Genomic DNA, 14126 nt, shown 5'->3' with positions numbered 1-14126 from the left:
GGAGAGCAGAGACCAAACAGAGGCAAAACAACCAGTTGGCATGAGATTGAGAGGATAAGGGACTCCAGCTTTTGATGAACTCAAAAAGACTGGCCAGGGACTTTCAAGAATGGTAAATCCATTCTACAAGAAGTTAGTAAAAATAGTCAAATGGTTATTCGAAAAAAAAGAAAATTAGAACCCAGCATCAAGGAAATGCATGGGCTCATTAGAGTCCTCAGGGATGCCAACCTCAAGGTGGAGCTTGCAGATCTCCCTAGGAATGCCATTCCCAGTTTGGGGTGGGATTTTTTGGGCTCCTGCCAGCTGGTTGGCAGGGGTAAACCTCACCCCTAAACATGATGTGTTGACAGCAAGCGTAAGTGATGCTAGCATGTCAGTGATGTCATGCAGCAACACACTGGTTTGGGGGCAAAACTCTACAGTTTGAGGGCAATTTGACTATAGAGTTTTGCCCCAAACTCAGAGTGAAGATGTCACTTCTGCATGATGTCAGCACTCCACCCTCACTCTCAGAAAGTCCCTCCACCTCCCCGTTAGTGTGATCAGAGGACCTGGTGACCCTGGATCTTCTGGAATTGCACTAATCTCCAAATGACATAGACCAGTTCCCCTGGAGAAATGGCAGCATTGGAGAGTGGCATTAAACCCACTGAGTTCCCTCCCCTCCCTAAACTCTGCCCTCCCCAGATCCCACCTCCATATCCAAGCTACTACCAGAGGCCATACAGAGGGATCATATCACCCCTTTGTTGAAATACCTCGAATGGTTGCCCATTAGTTTCTGGACACAATTCAAAGTATTAGTTCTTACCTATAGGGCCAAAAATGGCTCAGGGCTGAGGTACTTCAAGTAGGGTTGCCAAGTCCAATTCAAGAAATATCTGGGGACTTTGGGGGAGGAGCCAGGAGACTTTGGGGGTGGAGCCAGGAGACATTGGGGCGGAGCCAAGAACAAGGGTGTGACAAGCATAATTGAACTCCAAGAGAGTTCTGGCCATCACATTTAAAGGGACAGCACACTTTTTAAAATGTCTTCCTTCTATAGGAAATAACAAAGAATAGGGGCACCTTCTTTTGGGGCTCATAGAATTGGACCCCCTGGTCCAATCGTTTTGAAACTTGGAGGGTACTTTGGGGAGAGGCACTAGATACTATATTGAAAATTTGGTGCCTCTACCTCAAAAAACAGCTCCCCCAGAGCCCCCAAAACCTCCAGATTAATTCCCCATTATACCCTATGAGAATTGATCTCCACATAGGGAATAATGAAGACGTTTCCCTCTCCTCCTCCCTCCCCCCCCCCTTTCTGGCAACTGAAGCGAGGGACTGGCCTTTCTACTCACGAGTTGCTGCCAGCTTCTTTACAGCAGCAGTCACACCATCCCAAAGTGGAGCCTTGCAATCAAGCCTCCGGAGGTGCAAAGGCACATGGTCCTTTGCAGGCGGGGCTTCTCTCCTCCCCCCCCCCCCAGCCAGCTGACTGGGCGCGGGAAGCAGCTTGCGAAAAGGAAGAACGGCTGCTGCAACGGGGCTGGGTGGGAAGGGAAGGGAGGAGGAGAAGCATCGGGCATTGGAGTCCGTCAAGACCGCCTGCGTTCGGCAGCCACCTCCACCCGCTCGCTGGCGAGCCAGCCTCCCTTCTCAAGATTTCCCTTGCCAGGCTCAGCACCTCCTCCCCGGACGACGCAAATGCTCCTTGGCGCCATTCCCCCCTCCTCCCCCCGCTTCCAGAGTTATGGAAAGCGGGAAAAGAGGCTGAAAATCCAGTATTCTCCCGCCAGGGCGGGAGGCTTGGGAAGGCTAACTTCAAGGAGTCCAGATGTCTCTGAACCAGATATTTCCTTAGTTGGACCTGGCAACCCTAGGTCAAGGACACCCTCTGTGGTGCTGCACTATATATTTCTAGTGACATCATCACGCAGGGTGGCACGTTGGGGGGGGGAGCAATGGGTGGTGCACAAGAGTGTTGCTGTGCTGCCACTTTCCCTCTGCACTATGCTCTTCGGAGAATTCCTTGGAAGCCTCCGAAGATTGCAACAGCCAAGCAGTGCCTTCCCAGGAAGGGGCAAGGGGAGTAAGGGGGCGACTCATGGCGCCCTCAGGCAGCCACCTTTCCCACCTACTCCCACACGCCGGCCCTGGATGGACCTCTGCTCCATATCCCCTCTTGAAGCTGGCTATGTTTGTATGGATGGACCTCTGCCCCAATCCCTTCTTGAAGCTGGCTATGTATATGTATACAACCTATATGTATGCGTGTGGCAGTGAATTCCATGTGTTAATCACCCTTTGGGTGAAGAAGTACTTCCTTTTATCAGTTCTAACCTGGCTGCTCAGCAATTTCATTGAGTGCCCACGAGTTCTCGTATTGTGAGAAAGGGAGAAAAGTATTTCTTTCTCTACTTTCTCCATCCCATGCATAATCTTGTAAACCTCCCTCAGTCGGTGTTTCTCCAAGCTAAAGAGCCCCAAGCGTTTTAACCTTTCTTTACAGGGATAGTGTTCCAACCCTTTAATCATTCTAGTTGCCCTTTAGCTTGGAGACTTTTTCCAATGCTGTTATATCTTTTTTGAAGTGTGGTGACCAGAATTGTACACAGTATTCCAAATTAGGCCGCACCATCAATTTATACAGGGGCATTACAGCACATTACAGTAATCTAGCCTGGATGCGATCAAAGCACAGATCACTATGGCCAGATGATGCTTTTCGAGAAAAGGACCATACACAAATGAAGTGTCCTTCTACTGAATCAGACCACCAGTCTGTCAGAATCTACTAACAGTGGCAGCAGCTTTCCAAGGTCTCAGATGAAAGTCTTTTGCGCCTCCTATCACCTGCGCCTCCTATCACCTGGAGATGCCGGGGGTTCAACCTGGGACTTTCTGCACACCAAGAAGATGATGACCCACTGAGCTACAGACTCATAGTGAGGGAAAAGTGGAATTAGGGGAGGGACAGTGGCTCAGTGGTAGAGCATCTGCTTGGTAAGCAGAAGGTCCCAGGTTCAATCCCTGGCATCTCCAAAAAGGGTCCAGGCAAATAGGTGTGAAAATCCTCAGCTTGAGACCTTGGAGAGCCGCTGCCAGTCTGAGAAGACAATACTGACTTTGATGGACCAAGGGTCTGATTCAGTATAAGGCAGCTTCATATGTTCAATCACTGCTACATCCATCAGTTGTTTACCAGCACAAGGACTTCCTCTTTTGCAAACCAAAATGTTTGCATGTTTACAGATGGAAGAGAAGTAGTAACAGTGAGATTCACAGTACTAGTACCTGTGGTAAAATTAGCTGGTGGCCAGAGATGAAAGGGTCAAGTTTTTTTCCTGTGGTGCGCATGGTTTGGGTTTGGGGCTTTTTTGCATGTTTGTCTTTTGTTTAGTTTATTGTTGTATAAACAGAAGCACAGACTCCTTACTTAACGAGCAGGCAGCCTGACCCCAGCCCTGTCACCATTCAGTAAGGCAGTAAGGTGGGGAATGGTACAAAAATCAGTGTTCAGCTCTGGGGTGAACCCACAAGAGATATCATCATGCCAGCACTCTATGAGTAACCCATGGGTTCCCTTCCTACACTACCACCCTTATCATCTTCCATGTCTTCAGCTGGTTTTCAGCTAGAGCCGTGTTTCTAAGCCGGTGGAGCCAATCCTCAAAGTGGATACACAGCCTGTGAAAGCAGGTCCCAGGCTTTTGAAGTTCTATTGATCTGTGCATGCTCTGTGAGTTACCGTACCAAGGAGGTTTGGACTAGTAGGCCGCCATACCAAAAAGCTGGGAACCACTGAGACAGAATGTACTGTAAATCTTTTGTCTAGAAGCCTATGTGCTTTGTAGACTTCCTTGAATAAACGCATGCATATAGGTTGCAAATCCAAAGGAGATGTACTTTTTCACGAACCCAAACAAGCAAATTAAGAAACGAGAATCACTGTATGACCATTATTTGTTTGTTTATTATATTCAGTGTCTAGACTGCCCTCCACCGTAAACAGGGCTCAGGCCGGTGTACAACAATAAAAGAACATTCAGTTGTTTCAATAAACGGTTTTAATAAGGGCTCAAGCCGGTGTGCAACAATAAAAGAACATTTAATTGTTTCATAATTAACAACAGTGAAGGCACAATAAATTAACCTAAATGGATGGTGCTAAAGATTCCAAGTGTGCCACTGTCTCATAGGATACAGGAGTGCCAGGCAGATGAAACCTGTCACTGTCCTCAACCAAAAGCCTGGTGGAACATTTCTGCCTTACGGGCCCTGCAGAACGGCAACAAAGTCCCCCAGGGCGTAGATGTTATCCAGCAGAGAGTTACCTCATTTGTCGGTCTGAACTTCCCTTTTTTTGGATCTCCATCTTCTCCATTTTTTAATGTTCTCTACAGGTCTTCCTAAGGCTTCTTTCCAAGGTGCATATTTTGAAATGTAATGTGTGAAAGGTATACGTCAGAGAAGCAGGATTACTTGTGCCTCCTTGTCAAGTGTGCACTCTGATGCAAACTCCTCTTTGCTGTCACACAAAGGCTTTGCGGGCGTGTGCTCGTGCATGCACACGCAGGCTGGAAGAGAAGAGAGCTTGTCTTGCAGCCTAGAGACAGGTGATGATAACATTCCCTTTAAAAAGAACAGAGGGGAAGAGATGTCAACAGGAGAGAGCTGGTACGGCTTACATCTGCGCAGGGACAGCTTGATCCGTGTACTGTTAGACTGAGACAGCTTCCCCAGATTTATTTACAGCAAATCTTAATAATTAATGAGCAGTTATTATTATAGCGGCTCCCAAAAAACCATATGGCATGCAGGATGTGAACAAATCTTTCGAGACGGAGCACTCAGGCGGAAGCTTGTTCTGTTTTTTTTGCTGCGTTCTGTCGGAGCAGAAGGCAGAGGTGTTTCCACAGCATGGAATGTCAACTTACGAGTTTTCATTTAAGAAGGCTTCTGTCTGTTCAGGTGGCTCAAACCCCTGACTTGGTAAAAGTCCAGGCCAACCCCAGCCGGATCTCCCATCTGTGGAATCTCATGGGAGAGGAGTGCGGGAACACAGATGGCATCGAGTCAGACCCCCTTCGCCTTGGAGCATCAGAGTCGAGAACTTTCAAGATCATGATTTAGGAAGAGCAGGATATACGTTTCCCACATATCCTCCTGTAGGACAAGCTGGTTCAAAGTATTTAGACTGTGGGGCATGGCTTCCAGACCTGTGTGGAAAACCACTGCTGCAGCAGCAGGAAGAGCCGTGCAGGAACAACATCTGTTCCTGTGTTGAGGGGGGACATGATTGCTTTCTTTTAAATCTTTGAAGGGCTGTCACTTAGAGAAGGACAGGAAGCTGTTCCTGTTGGCAGCAAAGGAGAGGACTCCCAATAATGGACTTAAATCAGGGCACTTTTTTTTGTAGCAGGAGGCCCCGTAAGAAGAATTTACAGTAGGCCACGTAAGAAGAGCCCAGTAAGCTCTTGGAGAATTGACTCCATCAAGGGGGCGTAGCCTAATACGCAAAGGAGTTCCTGCTACCAAAAAAAGCCCTGGTTTAAATCAATAGCGGGAAGATTCTGGCAAGCTATTCAGAAGAACTTTTTTCAGTAAAAGTTGTTCAGCAGTGGAATTAGCTACCAAGGAAGGTGTTGGGCTTTCTCTCCCTGGCAGTCTTTAAGAAGCAGCTGGATGAACACTTGTCAGGGATGCTCTTGGCTGATCCAGCATTGAGCAAGGGGTTGTATGGCCCCTTCCAACTGCATGATTCTGTGTGCCACTCGCTGTGCTCCCACGCCCACATTCTCTGCTCCCCCTCACCCCTGAGTATTAAGCAGATCCCTTCATGGCTTGCACCCCTGTTAAAGGGCTACCCCTTCCCCTAATAATGCTAAAATGCAGCTCAGTAAGGAAATGGGGGGGAACCCTTTAAAAGACATAAAGGGGTGAGTGTGAAGAGCAGCTCCGCCATTTTGAAGGCAGAGCTGAGTTCTGTTCCTCCTCATTGGGGATACAAGGAAGAGCCAATTTGGTGTAGTGCACGGACTCTTTTCTGGGAGAACCGGGGTTGATTCCCCACTCCTCCACTTGCACCTGCTGGAATGGCCTTGGGTCAGCCATAGCTTTCATAGGAGTTGTCCTTGAAAGGGCAGCTTCTGGGAGAACTCTCTCAGCCCCACCTACCTCACAGGGTGTCTGTTGTGGGCTGTGGGGAAGGTAAAGGAGATTGTGACCATTCTGAGGTTCGGAGTATAGGGCAGGATATAAATCCAATATCTTCTTCTTCAGTTAATAATCTACTCACAGCCACCTGGCTGTTTAAACCTTAGAATGTGAGATTTTGATTTTCTCTGGAATAAAGGAGAAAATGACAGCCAGCAAACTTGTGTCCACATTGAGCACAACTCCAACTAGATGATCTCAATTACTGAGGGATCTCCCTGCTGTTTGTGCGGGAGGAAATCTCTGTGTGGAAGCAGCTGGGGTGCCAAAGAATCCAACTGTAAAGTCAAGCTGAGGTAAAAATCCAGAGGAGATCTAAGCAAGGCAGGGAACAGGCACAAACAAAACATTAAATCCTTTGTCAGTATCAGAGCTGCCAACTGGGAATTTCCTGGAGATTTGGAGGTGAAGCCTAGGATTGGAGGGATTTGAACAAGGGGGGGATCAAAGCAGCCATTTTCTCCAGAGGAGGTGAGCTGTGTCATCTGGCAACCCTACTTAGGAGGATATTTGAGAGCCTTGGAACTACAGCACTGACTAGTGTTCCCTCTAAGCTGAGTTAGTGTGAGCTAGCTCACCATTTTTTAGCCTCTGGCTCACACATTTTTTTGTCTCAACTCAGGAAAAATGGCCCCAGAGCAAACAAATTTATGCCAGTAGCTCACAACTTTAATGCCAGTAGCTCACAAAGTAGAATTTTTGCTCACAAAACTCCACAGCTTAGAGGGAGTATTGGCACTGACTATCGTGCTTACGCTGTTACTTGGAAGGCATTCGGGCTGGCCAAGTCCACCTGCAAGCTCTATAGATACTTGTAAAATAGAATAGTGACCTGGTGGTACATTGTCTTAAAGATGGTGAATGTTCTCATGAGATGAGCATTATCTGTTTTGGTCCTCAAAGACTGCCACAACAACAGCTGGTAATACAGAACAATGTCTGTGTGGGAACGCTCAGGGATGGATTCCATAACATGATTTCACATAGTGCCTTTATGCCACTGTGGCCCCGTGGACAATGACGAGGCAGCTCTGAAAAGGAGATTGTTGGCAAGCGGTTATAAATTAGGTAGACGCCAGCAATTGCTGCTGTCTGAGTGAAAGAACGGCTTCTGGTTGTCTTTTCAGGAATTTGCCGATTCCGTGTATCAAATGGTTACACAGAAGTTTCAAGAGGTGACGGACAATTTTGCTTCCATCCATGCACGTCACAAATCCCTTGCAGGAATTGTAATGACCAGAGGTAAGCGGTGACTTTATTGCATGCTAGTTTGCTAGCCTATAAATTACGTAGGATATTTTTCCTGGTAGATTTATTTCCCCCTAGTGAAACAGTAGTTTATGCCAGCTGCCAGGGCAGAAGGTAACTTTTTTGTATATATTTAGGTTTTTATTAATTTATATTCGACACAGCATTAAATTCTCTGTCAGTGTGGCAGTGCATTCCTAAAAACAGTTACACCATCCTGGCCTCACTGGTGGAACTCCTGATGACACCTGGGTTTTTTGGCCACTCTGTGACAGTGTTGGACTGGAAGGCCGTTGGCCTGATCCAACATGGCTTCTCTCATGTTCTTATGAGTCTGTTGAAGTCATTGGGCTTAGAAGGCGTCCAACTGTGCTTAGAACTGCGCTTAGAGTAGATAGCGTATGACCATTCAATGTGGAATCTTGATCACATTCCACTCAGCTGTGATGCTTTCTACCATGGGTGAAACATCACATCTCAGCCTAAAGATTCTCACATGCTGTAAAACAAAACCAAAAATATCCCACCCTAGCAGAGCAATGGGCTTCAACTGGGCTTGCCAGCTCCAGGTTGGGAAGTTTCCTGGAAATTTGGGGGTGGAGTTTCGAGAGGGAAGGGAGCACAAAAGGTATGTGATACCATAGAGTCCACCCTCCAGAGTGGCCATTTTCTGGCATCTGAGCTCTGTCATCTGGAGATCAATTGTAATTCTGGGAGATCTCCTGGCCCCACCTGGAGGCTGTAGTTTCAAATGACCTAAATGTTTGTTTTTAAAATCCAAACAGATAGCTAGATAGATAGCAAGAAAGAAAGAAAGAAAGAAAGAAAGAAAGAAAGAAAGAAAGAAAGAAAGAAAGAAAGAAAGAAAGAAAGAAAGAAAGAAAGAAAGAAAGAAAGAAAGAAAGAAAGAAAGAAAGAAAGAAAGAGAAAGAAAGAAAGAAAGAGAAAGAATCTGCCCTTATGCATGGCTGTGTCCAGTCCGTTTCTGTGACTTTTGTCAGTGCTGCCTGGGAGATATAAGGCTATGATACATGAACAAGCACAGTAGCAGCTCTCTGGACAACTGCACCTCCAAGGCGCACATGTGACTGGATGATGCATAACATAATCCCCAAAATTGCGATGGCAAACAGTGGAGGTAATGGGCCAGAATGGACCAGCGTTACAGACACTGGAAGGCAGCTATTAGGAATAAAGGCACACTCACTCTCCAAACTTCTTTTGGGAACACTGGATGTGACATTCAGTTTTAGTCGTTTGGGCTCCTATACCAAGCCATATGGATAGCTCTGTTCTCTGCTATACTCAGCAAACTTTCTTCTAGATATCTATCTGATACTGAGAGTCAAGTAGAAATCTCAGCTACCCTCATCCCCATTTAAATCATATCTGCTTCAGTTTGATTCAGCAGGGAAATTTGCCTTTTTCTCAGGTCATTTGCATCATTTTCAAAGATCACTGTTGTACTTTCTACCCTCACAGCGTTAAACATGTGAAATCATTTACATTCACACACACACATTTGATTTCACATGTTTGTGACAGTATTAAATCCATTGTAAAATTCTGTTGAGATCCTTAAAACACCAGCAAGAGAAACAAGACAGGCTACCCTGATCCTGGAAGACAATGCGCTACTTTTCGGAAATCATACAATTTTGATTACAGACATGTTAGATGATCTGACTGTGTGACTATATTCAGGGGTGGAATTCTAGCGGGAGCTCCTTTGCATATTAGGCCACATACCCCTAATGTAGCCAATCCTCCAAGAGCTTACAAGGCTCTTTTTTCTAAGCTCCTGGAGGATTGGCTACATCAGGGGTGTGTGGCCTAATATGCGAAGGCGCTCCCGCTAGAATTCCACCCCTGACTATATTGTTTTTATTTATTTATTTATTTATTTATTACTTTACATTTATATCCCGCCCTCTCCGCAAGCGGACTCAGGACTCCAAACGTATATATTCTAAACTATGTGCAGTATAATTCCATCCATTTCAGATAAATAAGAGTGCTAGTTCCCAAGGGTTAAAGTTGATGTATTGGATAATGGAGAGTATCTAAAACTGAGTTAGAAAAGAGCAAGCGTCCAATAGCACTTTAAAGACTAACAAAATGTTGTGGCAGGGAAGGCGCTGTCATAAATCACTGCTGACTCCTTAAAATCACTCACCAAAGCTCATGCCCTGCCACAAACTGTGTTGGTTTTTAAGGTGTTACTGAACTCTTGCTCTTTTCTACTGCTACAGACATTAACACAGCTACCCAGGGCTTTTTTTTTTTTAGCAGGAACTCTTTCGCATATTAGGCCACACCCCCTGACATCACCATTGTTTGATGTGTATCAAATGATAGAATCCCAGCAGGAGTTGATTTGCATATTAGGCCACACCCTCTGACACCGAGCTAGCTGGAACTGCACTCCTGTTCAAAAGAAGCCCTGCCCATCTTGATCTGTCACCCCAGAACTGAGTTGTTGTTTTGTATTTATATTTTATTACTGTTAATAAAAAGACAATCAATATATTAACAACACAAGACCTTCTCTGCTTATACTGAGCTGTGAGTCAGTTCCCATAATAGTTCTATGGGGGATTTTAGTGGTTTAACAGCAGTGAGATTAGTTATAAGTTTGGTGTAGTGGTTAAGTGTGCGGACTCTTATCTGGGAGAACCGGGTTCGATTCCCCACTCCTCCACTTGCACCTGCTAGCATGGCCTTGGGTCAGCCATAGCTCTGGCAGAGGTTGTCCTTGAAAGGGCAGCTGCTGTGAGAGCCCTCTCCAGCCCCACCCACCTCACAGGGTGTCTGTTGTGGGGGAGGAAGGTAAAGGAGATTGTGAGCCGCTCTGAGACTCTTCGGAGTGGAAAGCAGGATATAAATCCAGTATCTTCTTTTCTTCAGAGTTACAGACTTGGACAAAATTTGAAAGCATGATCAAATCCCAGGTGTTTTGTCTCTGAAAAGTACAAAGGCAGCAAATTGTGTATCAGATTATCTCACGATATACATATGTTTAGAGCCTGACAGACGATTTTTCAGAAAAGGCAGGAGGTATCCGATGCATATTCAGAGGGGGCTTGCTAAATTATCTGGAACAAACTGGCATTATGCTGTAGACTCAGGCTGTGCAATATGTTAACTGCTACGGGCATGTATTAGAACACCAAACAGAACACTGTAGGATTAGAATGAAAGCCACCTAATCCACCTTCATCCATCCCTCTGTTAACCAGAATTCTATTCCAGAGTCCATAACAGATCATAGAACTAGGAGCTGGAAGGATCCCTGTGGATCATCTAGGCAAGAGATCTGGCCAATATTTGTATTTCAAGAGCCACCTTTATCTGTGAGACAAAAAGCGCTTCCGTGGAAAATGAAATATGGAAGGCCCAGGATGTGTGTAGAACAGGTCAAGGGCTGCCAGATGCCCACCTAAGGTGGGTAACATCCTCCCCTTTCCCACTTTCATGACTATTGAGCAGTGGGACAAAAGAGGGAATGATGTTGCAGATGTGGCAACTGCATTTCTGGTTGCCACATTCATGACACTCTAGGAATTTCCCCAATCTGCATTATCTTTACCATAGAGATTGAGGGAATTCCAAATATGGAGGAATTATTAGAAAAAATGTTAAATGTAGCAGAGTTAGATATTTTGACCGCCCTATTGAATGGGAAGTCGAAGCAATTAGCTACAGATAACTGGGATAAATTATATAAGTGGTTACAGGACCATGGAACCAAGAAATTGTTATGTAAATGAGAAAATTCGGGTTTAAATTGGAATGAAACAGTGAAGGTGAATGTAGTTATTAGTGACTAGATAGAGTTAATATTGCAAGTGAACAAGAATGTGGGAATCTACCTTCGATCTCTGTTTTTATCTATATTTGGTTTTCTTGAATATGGTATATCATTTATGTATATAATGTATTTCAATAAATATTAAAATTAAAAAGAGAGATTGAGGGAATTCCTAGAGCATTGTGGAGCTGGCGCCATCTTCCAGTTGAGCACCTAGAAGTGATGCTGCCACATCAGTGACATTCCCTCTCCCCGTGCTCCACCCACCCCCAAGTTCTAATGGGTTGCCCTTGGGTCAATAGACTATAAAGTGAATACCAGTGGCCGCCACCAGTCTGCTCCCAGTCCCCAGAGAGCATCACAGAAAGCTCAAGGGAAAAGTTCCCCACTTGGACCAGTGTGCATGGTATCAACCTTGCTCTTCTTTGGGGCTCATGGAACAAATGGCATCTCATTTCTTACTCAGAAGAATGTGAGTGTTTTGGCTGCTTCCAGCCTGATGTAATGCCTGGCATGAAGGAGTCTCTTTTTCTCCAAAACTCTGTGCAAATGGAGAGATGGCCCCACTCCTCCTCCAAATTCCTTGTAAATGCCAAAGGACTCAGCGGTAGGAAAGGAATAGGCCAATCAAAGATAATAGTAGGCTTGAGAGCTGAGCCAGGCATCAGGGCCGGGTTAACAATTAGGCCAAGTAGGCACTAGCCTATGGGCCTAGGGTTGCCAAGTCCAATTCAAGAAATATCTGGGGACTTTGGGGGTGGAGCCAGGAGACATTAGAGGTGGAGCCAAGATCAAGGCTGTGACAAGCATAATTGAACTCCAAAGGGAGTTCTGGCCATCACATTTAAAGGGACGGCACACCTTTTCAATGCCTTCCTTCCATAGGAAATAATGAAGGATAGGGGCACCTTCTTTTGGGGCTCATAGAATTGGACCCCCTGGTCCAATCTTTTTGAAACTTGGGGGGTATTTTGGGGAGAGGCACTAGATGCTGTATTGAAAATTTGGTGCCTCTACCCCCAAAAACAGCCCCCGAGAGCCCCAGATAACCGCAGATCAATTCTCCATGATTTTCTATGGGAATAAATCTCCATAGGGAATAACAGAGTTCCCAGCAGACATTTCACTCCCCTCCCCCTGCTTTCTGATGACCCTGAAGCGGGGGGAGGGTCTCCGAAGCAGGGGATCCCCTGCCCCCACCTGGGGATTGGCAACCCTATATGGGCCGCACACCTTTAGGAGCCCCAGGTCGGCTCCCCCCCACCCCACATTTCCCCCCTGCTTGCAGCCCTCCCAGCCTGCACAAACAGCCAGCAACTGAGCTGCCCTTTGCTCAGCTTGCCAGGTGCGACTGCTTCTGGTGTGGTCGCCAAGTTTGCCTTTCTCTGCCTCTCTCCGGAGCTTTGTCAAAGGGGCTTTGGAGAAGGTGCCTGCAGGCTGCAGCGGTGGCTGCAGGTGGCAGGGATGCTCCAACTCTGAAATAATTTGCAAGGGGGCACCAAGATTTTGACTGCCTAGGAGCCTCCACAGGGTTTAATCCAGCACTGCCAGGCATGCATTTTGACACTTCCCGTGCTCTTTTCTCTTGCCTTAAGCAGTCAGTGTCCTTGATTAAGTTCCAGTAACCACAAAACCCCAACCTGGATAGCCCAGGCTAGCCTAGTCTCATCACATCTTGGAAGCTATTCAGGCTTGGCCCTGAGAGCCAGTTTGGTGTAGTGGTTAAGTGTGCGGACTCTTATCTGGGAGAACCGGGTTTGATCCCCCCCCCTCCTCCACTTACAGCTTCTGGAATGGGCTTGGGTCTGCCATAGCTCTCATAGGAGTTGTCCTTGAAAGGGCAGCATCTGAGAGGGCTCTCTCAGCCCCACCCACCTCACAGGGTGTCTGTTGTGGGGGGAGAAGATATAGGAGATTGTAAGCCACTCTGAGTCTCTGATTCAGAGAGAAGGGCGGGGTATAAATCCACAGTCTTCTTCTTCTTGTATTTGGATGGGAGACCTCTGAGGAATACCAGGGTCATGACAAGGAGGCAAGCAATGGAAAACCACCTCTGAACATCTCTTGCCTTGAAAACCCTACAGGGTCACCATAAGTCAGTTGTGACTTGAGGGCAACAACAAAATAACCAGGAAAGCTTCACAGTTACAGAGCACGCTCAGTGCTTGTGGAACATTTCATACAAAACCCACAGAGATGTGGACCAGCTAGACCTCCCACTGCAAGATACCATGTTTCTAAAAGAAAGCCGCAAATATAAGGAGCTGTTCCTCTTGGCAGAAGGTACCTGATGGATATTAGAAAAAAGATTTTACAGTCAGAGTAGTTCAGAGGTGGAACCAGCTGCCTAGGAAGGTGGTGAGCTCCCCTTCATTGGCAGTCTTCAAAACGCGGCTGGATGATTATTTGTTGAAGGTGCTGGTGATCCTGCATGGAGCAGGGAGTTGGACTAGATCAGGGGTCCCCAACCACCAGGCCGTGGACCGGTCCCGGGCCAAGGCCTGCTAGCAACTGGGTCGTGGAGCAAGGCGGAGGTGACCTGGGTGGACAAAAGAGGCAGTGCAGCCTCACTCCGAAGCTGCCTCCCCTTGCATCAGTTGATCAGCGGGGGTCTTAAAATGGGAAGGGAAGACAGATTGGCCGTCTGCCCTCTGGCTACTTAGCGGAAAGGCAGCAGAAATAGTCCCAGTCCCCCCCCCCCCCATTTAAAGACCCCCATGGGGGCAGGGATGGGTTACAGGTGGGGGGGCAGCCTGGGACAGCAAAAACCCCAGTGCCACCCACCTCCTACCGGCAGTGGCAGACTGGCCAGGGTGTCAGCTTGCCCGATGGCAAGTGGGCCCCCTTAAACATTAGACAGTAT

At 46.8% G+C, this 14126-nt stretch overlaps 1 protein-coding gene across 2 annotated transcripts in view; it reads left to right on the top strand.

The window, feature by feature from the left end:
- Positions 1 to 14126, top strand: part of ADARB2 (adenosine deaminase RNA specific B2 (inactive)) — a 568510-nt gene that overhangs the window by 452599 nt on the left and 101785 nt on the right. For both annotated transcript variants that reach the window (XM_060248094.1, XM_060248093.1), the window contains one exon: positions 7332 to 7446. In XM_060248094.1, coding sequence (XP_060104077.1) covers positions 7332 to 7446 — 115 coding nt within the window. The remainder of the gene's footprint in view (positions 1 to 7331; positions 7447 to 14126) is intronic.

This window comes from Heteronotia binoei, chromosome 10 (genome assembly GCF_032191835.1).
Source record: "Heteronotia binoei isolate CCM8104 ecotype False Entrance Well chromosome 10, APGP_CSIRO_Hbin_v1, whole genome shotgun sequence".
Lineage (NCBI taxonomy): Eukaryota > Metazoa > Chordata > Lepidosauria > Squamata > Gekkonidae > Heteronotia > Heteronotia binoei.
Note: the sequence above shows the minus strand (reverse complement) of the source record. Positions and strands in the feature narration are given on the sequence as shown.